General features: G+C 43.4%; 2 protein-coding genes across 2 annotated transcripts in view; both read left to right on the plus strand.

Annotated features, from left to right (window-relative positions):
- The window catches only part of atad1a (ATPase family AAA domain containing 1a), a 296,764-nt gene extending 296,130 nt beyond the window's left edge, over positions 1-634 (plus strand). The window contains exon 10 of the transcript XR_011978003.1: positions 622-634. The gene's annotated coding sequence lies outside the window, so the exon portion shown is untranslated. The remainder of the gene's footprint in view (positions 1-621) is intronic.
- kremen1 (kringle containing transmembrane protein 1) overlaps positions 1-7,080 on the plus strand; it is a 73,968-nt gene that overhangs the window by 29,980 nt on the left and 36,908 nt on the right. Inside the window, 1 exon segment of the mRNA XM_072665272.1 lies at positions 4,662-4,824. Within this exon segment, the coding sequence (XP_072521373.1) occupies positions 4,662-4,824 (163 nt within the window).

Genomic DNA, 7,080 nt, shown 5'->3' on the forward strand with positions numbered 1-7,080 from the left:
GAGCTTTACAATTACCCAGCCTCAGCACCAGTCAGGTCACGGCAGGTCAGTCTGCAGCGTTAATTAAAACCTACATTACACGCAGCAGAAATCACAGAGCTGACATAATGATTTTAATGAAATATGTTTTTATCCGGAGCAGAAAAGGAAATTGCAAATAATAGGTCTGGGTTATTTCATTGGATTTCCTCTACTTCTGTAGGCGTCTAAAATCTTAAATCGGACCCCTTGAAAGTGGTCTACCGTTAAAAGTATAAGATCTTTGAAGAACGTTTGAAGGTTCATCAGTGTGAAACTGTGTTGCTTTGAGGAACCTTCAAGAAAGGGCTTTTAGAAGTAAGGCTCCTCCACGGTTTTAAACTGAAGAACCTCAAAAGTTCCTCAAGGATCTTTTAGGAGTTTTAACAGTATAGGTCAGCATGGAGCAAGCACCAGTCTTCCTATAGGGGAATTTTCCAAATTCTCAGCATAACTCAGTGATGGAGGTGAAGTCCTTCAAAGGGGGGGGGCTGATTCCCTAATTCCTTTACAGCAGTGGTGAATGGAAGCAGGTGTCGGTCGACATGACTACAACACAGATACAGCCCATAATTTATCTCCTATCCAAACCCACCAGTGAAGCTACAACACGAGAATTCTGAGTTTTATATGGAATGATGATGATGATGATGATGATGATGAAGGTAAAATAGTGAATAGAGAATCTCAACTAATCCAGTTTTCTTTAGGCTGATTTTAAAAGCAGGTTCTAGAGCCGAACTCTTCTCAGAACTCTGGTAGAACAGTGTCTCAGGCATCAGGCAGCGTCTTCATCACCATTAGGTGAAGAACTTTCTGTGAGGAGCTTTTATTATTAGAGCTTCAGACGTCTGCTTCCCTTCACCTCCACTGTAGAACACTGTGTTCTGACTGGGGGAGCTTATCTAGAACCGAGCGTTTCACTCCAAACCCCCCAAACCCCCCAAACCCCCTCTCTGAATCACTGTGTTTACATATTAACCACAGAATGTTTGAGAATGTTGAGGGATTCTTCTTTAATTGCATTTCCTCAACCTGTTTGGATCCAGACTCCAGGCCGAGGCTCTCACGCCGTCTGCAGGTGAATAGGAAGCAGGTGTCAGCAGTGAGTGACCGCATGTTATGAAGCAGAGACGTGAAGGTCTCTGATCTGACCTTCTGTCGTCTCGGATTTCACAAACACCGCTGATTCAGGGCGACGTCCACCTGATCTCAATGACGAACCGGCTGGAGGTATCTAACTCGGCGTCCTATCAAAAATGTGGGCGAGAGAGAGAGTGAGCGAGGCCTTGAGAAAGACGCCGGATGGGACCTGAAGTTCAAAGACGCTAACACGCCACATTCCAGCTCCTTCACTCAAACCAGAGCTCCTCTAAACGAGGCGCTTTGAAGTCTACAGATACCCTTTGAAGGAGCAGTCACCCTGTTGTTTGTTTTGACTGGGAATAAGGCCTCTCATTTCTCCTGTGCTCTGGATGGAGGAACCGTCTGACCGTCACTCTCATATGGTGGCCGACCCATTTCCAGAACGTTTGGCCTGATGGGGAATGACGGGCTTGTCTACAGCTGATTAGCCATGGTTGCCATAGAAATCAACGCCATCACGAATACACCAGTACACTAGCAACACAACGTAAAGTAAGCACCTAGCAACACCCTACCAGCCGTCTGGTGTCCCATAGTTACATAGCTAGGAGCAACCTTGTAGTGATGCCTTAGCAACCACTTGGTAGAATACAGCCACTAGCAAACACCACCCTAGCAACATGATTGCAAGCGTGTGGGATATCAAAGCAAGAGCTCTACCAACAGCCTGGGGTAACATACATTGCCATGAACAACCTTGAGTATCATAGCAACTTCCTAGCAACCGTCAGACTCAGTGTACTGGTCACTTAACAGCACCCTAGCAACCACCAACCAACCTTGTAGTGATGCCCTAGTAGCCACCTGGGATAATACAGCAAACAACACCCTAGCAACCACTACACTACATTTCATAGCATGCTCTTCACAACAAGCTAGCAACTACATGGGCAACACTGCAGCAACCATGTGGAATGCCATAGAAACCACATGGCAGCGTCCTAGCTACCACTGCAGATCCATTAGAAGAACAACTGATTTGGTAACTGTAGCATGAACAAGAAAGCTATCCAAGCAACCAGCCAGCACCCTAGCAACCACTACAGATCTTATAGCAACCGCCTAGCAACACCCCAGCTAGTGCCCTGGACAACCTTGCAACCACACCTGATGCCATAGCAGTGATGCTTGGTGCTTGCATCACTTGGCAACACCCTGCCAACCATCTAGGCATACCATAGCTACATATAAACTATGTGCAAATGTTTGTGGACACCTCTTTTACTGAATGCATTCAGCTTCTTTAAGTTGCACCCATTGCTGACACAGATGTGCAAATGCACACACACAGCTTGTCTAGTCCCTGTAGAGAAGAAGTACTGCCAATAGAATAGGACTCTCTGGAGCAGATCAACATCATGACCCTATTGGCTCCATGCTGCCTAATAATGCCAGGCGTGGACTAGAGGGGTATAAAGCCCCCCAGCATTGAGGAGCTGTGGAGCAGTGGAGGAACTGTGTTCTCTGGAATGATGGTGGTGGAGCTCCATCCAGTACTTTTAGGATGGGATGAGTTGGGGATAATGAGGTGGGGTGGTGATCATCATCCTCCAACATTCTGACCTCACTAATGCTGCTCTTGTCGCTGAATGCAATCAAATTCTCACAGCAATGCTCCTCCTCCAAAATCTAGTAGAACGTCTTCCTCTCTGGACAGTAGAGACAGTTACTCCAACAGAAGCAGGATCAGCTCTTTTAATAGCCTTGATTTCAGAAGAAACTATGTGTCCCAATACTTTTGTCCTTTTAGTGCAGCTAGGAGCTTTTAACTTTTACTTTGTTGTTACTTTGGATTGGGTCAGGGTCAACTCTGTCCTTATTTGGGGGGCCGTGGGGGTCCACACCACATCAGTGAACCCACAGTGTGTGTGGAAAAGGCCCATAAACAAAGAAGGTCAAGAAAGGACACAGTCAAGCTCTCTCATTGTGTTTGTTCTGCGTTCCTTCGTTTGTTGTCGTCGTCTCAGAGAAGGTTAATTCATTCACTTCTCCTTCGTCTTCCCTCGTCATCACGCCGCCACACCAGTGAAATTAGCAAGCGAACCTGCAGACGGACCAAAACGAGCAAACTGAATTTCAGAATCACAAATTATTTCTGATTTATTCCTCTCATAATCGCCACCCCCTGCCCCCCGGTGCCCTCCGCCATGACTCACCGCACCGCGCCACACCAGCATGCTAACACAGGCTAAATTACAGCGCTAGCGTGCTCTGACTCATGCTCCTGTGATCTAAAACAAGGTGCAGGAATGGCTGCCCTCAACCGGGCCGGGTTCAGGCGACCCACCTGGAGCCCTGCATGTCATTAAATCTGCTCAACAACTGCCCTGTAGAGGAGGAGGAGGAGGAGGACTTACACACTGCGGTTAGACCAGCGAGTCATTACCATGCTCTTTACTCAGTGTCAGCAGTGTTTACCATGTAAATATCAACAGCTACACTGTTGCCAAAAGTTTTGGGACACCTAGCTTTATGCTTGATGTTTCCATACAAGTTATTCCGTTGTGCATTAACATACTGAAGCCTGCAGCCTTTCTAAAAAGGTTCCACAGTGGGTTCTTTTAGTAGAACCTTGAAGAACCTTGATTCTTGAAGGCAATGGTTATGTAACAAACTGTGAGTGCTTACATGGTTCTTGTGGGCTAGAGGGGTATAAAGCTATGTTCTCTGGAATGATGGTGGTGCTTCATCCAAATACTTTTGGGATGAGTTGGGGAGTTGGGGATGGATGAGGTGGGTCAGTGATAATCCTGACAACGTCCTGACCTTACTAACACTCTTGTTGCTGAATGCAATCAAATCCTCACAGCAATCATGTTCCAAAATCTAGTAACCTGTTCTTTCCTGGACAGTAGAGACAGTTACTTCAACAAAAGCTGGAACCATTGATTTCAGAAGAAACAATGATTGAGCAGGTGTCCCAATACTTTTGTCAATTTGGTGTAGTTCTTCAAAGATTCTAAAACATGGTTCCATTTTTGCTACGTATTAAAAAAAAGCCTTTTTACTGTACAGAACCCTTTTTAGTGTTCTTGAAACTTGTTGGTTCTTAGGGTTCTTTCGATACTCTTGAAAAAAGGGGTTCTTGAAGGCATTGGTTCTGTTTAGAACTGGGAATGCTTACAAGGTTCTTCTATGATGAAAAAGGTCTTGTAGATAGTTCTTCAAAGAACCTTTTTTAAATGGTTCTATGTAGTGAAAAGGGTTCCACTTTTGTTACAAGTTAAAGAACCCATTCAGTACTATATAGAACCATTGTTGTGTTCTTTAAACAGAAGTGTAAGTCAATAATATGATGGGTCCTTAACAATGTAAAGGTTCCTCAGGGTTCTTCCAGCTGGTTAAGTGGTTCTTTGCCTGGTTAAATTGCCCTGTAGTTTGTTCCACTATTATCCCTAAAGAAGCATCCATTGGCAGGGATCTTCAGGGATCCGGTTGTGGTCCTGTGGATGTGTCCGGATGTGTGCGTTAACGTCCGCTGTGTGTTTGTTTGCCAGAGTGCTACACGGTGAATGGAGAGGACTACCGGGGTCGGCAGAACCACACCAGCCTGCAGGGAGGAAAGCCGTGCCTGTTCTGGAACGAGACCTTCGAGCACCCATACAACACCCTCAAATACCCCAACGGAGAGGGAGGCCTGGGAGCGCACAACTTCTGCAGGTCAGTGGATGGTTATTCAGATCGTCTGACTCTAAACGTTCCTGTAAACCCGAATCCCGGGTCAGCGAGCCGGGTTCCCGGCGCTCTCCCCCGCCAGCGTTGGTTGCCCGGAAGCGGTGGCAGGGGGAGGCATGTGTCAGTCCTCACCCTTGCAGTGCCGGGAGCATTACATGTGACGGGTCTAGGTACCTGGGTTGACCAGGCCCAATGAAACTGGCACTGCCACAAAATGCAGCAGTTTTCACCCCCCTCTACAATGTCTGAGTTATTTTATGACATCACCATGCACCAGTGGGAGGGGCCAAGCAGTCTTAATCAATCACAGATACAGAAGGAGGAGGAGCTCTGGCTCACACTGCCTGTGAAGGCACGGCTGTTGCCCTGGTCTGCGGTTCCTGTCAGTTACAGTGTTTACGGTGTTTACGGTGTTTACACGCTGAGTCAGGCTGTTGTATCTGTCTGATTATTAATAATACTGGGCTTTTGATCTCTGAGCTCGTCTGTTTAAAAGCTTCAGGCTTCAGTTGTTGTTTAAAGTAAACACTGCGCTGGACGCTGCGAGGGGGTGTTTATTTGGGCCGGTCAGAGCGAGGAGGTTGTGAGTGTTTTGTGGGGAACCCAGGCTCTCCAGTGTCTTGACGGCGGCCCCGCGCTCAGGCCTCCTGTCATCGAGTGAGTTCAGCTGAGCTTTGCAGAGTTTACACAAGCAGAGACCCCTCAGAGCTCCCAGTCCACCCCCCCTCCCCCCTCCCCATCTCCCCCTCAGCCCCATCCCCACCGACCACCACAGAACACTCCCTGACCAACACATCGTACACTCTGTGCCCAAACTGCAGCTCCTCTCACCCTGGGTTTAGTCCACTGTTCTCGTTATTGTCGATTAACTACACAAACTACTGAGATTCATTAATTATGAGATTATCATAATGTCTTAATAATCATAATTATTACCTAAAATAATGAGATTACCACAATCACAGGAAGTACCAAGAACGTTCTGATCACACTTTAATTATAATAAAATTATTGAAAGAAATAATGCTAAATAACAAATTTGTAGTGATTAATTGTGATTAAATACACATAAAAAATAATAGCTCAATTACAGTAAATAATGAGATGAATTCATATGAATTTCACAATTAATTGCAATAAAAAATAATGTTGTCATGATTAATTATGCAAAATAATGAGATTATCATCATGTGTTAAATACTTGGACAGTAATAAAAAGGTTGTGGTTAATTACACATAATAATTTGATTATTGCTATTAATTGCACTGAATAAAATCTTTGATTAAACCGATGAGATTATTGCAGTGAAGCACAGTAAATAATTAAATTATCAAAATTGTATTATTATTGAAGATAATTGCAGTTATCTCAATTAATTTCTGAATATATGAAGATGTGTGATTAATTATATAGAGATTATTGCAATACATTACTCTAAATAATTACTTTTTAATCATGATTAGCTACACATAATAATGTTATCTCAATAACAGTAAATAATGAGCTGAATAATTATTATAACAATTAATGTATTGCCCTAAAATGACCCTAAAAATATATACCATTCCATTTTCATTATACATTATTATGAGATTATCCCAATAAAATTAAGACAATTATGAAATTGTTGTGATTAATTAAACCTAAAAACAAATCATTACAGTAAATAATGAGATTGTCTTGTTTAATTACACATAATAATGAAATTATCAGAAATTAATGGAATTGTTGTGGTTAATTACACACTCTAATGAGACTATTGCAATAAACAGCACTAAATAATACGATTATATTAGATAATAGGAGTATCTCAGTTATTTACAGTAAATAATAAGATAAGTCTTGGATACTTGAGATTAATTACAGATAATAATGAGATTATCTAAATTACAGTAAATATATATATGAATAAATTTGAGTATCCCAGTTTTAAAAAGTAAATAAGGTCATTTGATATGAATAAATATGCATACTAATGAGATTTATGAGATCTAATGATTAGTTATTGTTAGAACCCCAGTAGCTCAATAAAGCTGAGACAGCACAGTAACTGAGGACTGAAAGCCCCACCAGGAGCTCTGTAATAGAACATACAGCTCATTTAACCGTGTCTCTGTAATAGTCTTAAGACTAATCTTAACAGGCACAGACTAAGAGGAGCCAACCGAGACTCAATAATAACACAAACGGCCCTCTGACCCCAGCCCTGACCCCAGCCCTGACCCCAGCCCTGGTGTTCT

The sequence above is a fragment of the Salminus brasiliensis genome, chromosome 20 (assembly GCF_030463535.1).
Source record: "Salminus brasiliensis chromosome 20, fSalBra1.hap2, whole genome shotgun sequence".
NCBI classification, from domain to species: domain Eukaryota; kingdom Metazoa; phylum Chordata; class Actinopteri; order Characiformes; family Bryconidae; genus Salminus; species Salminus brasiliensis.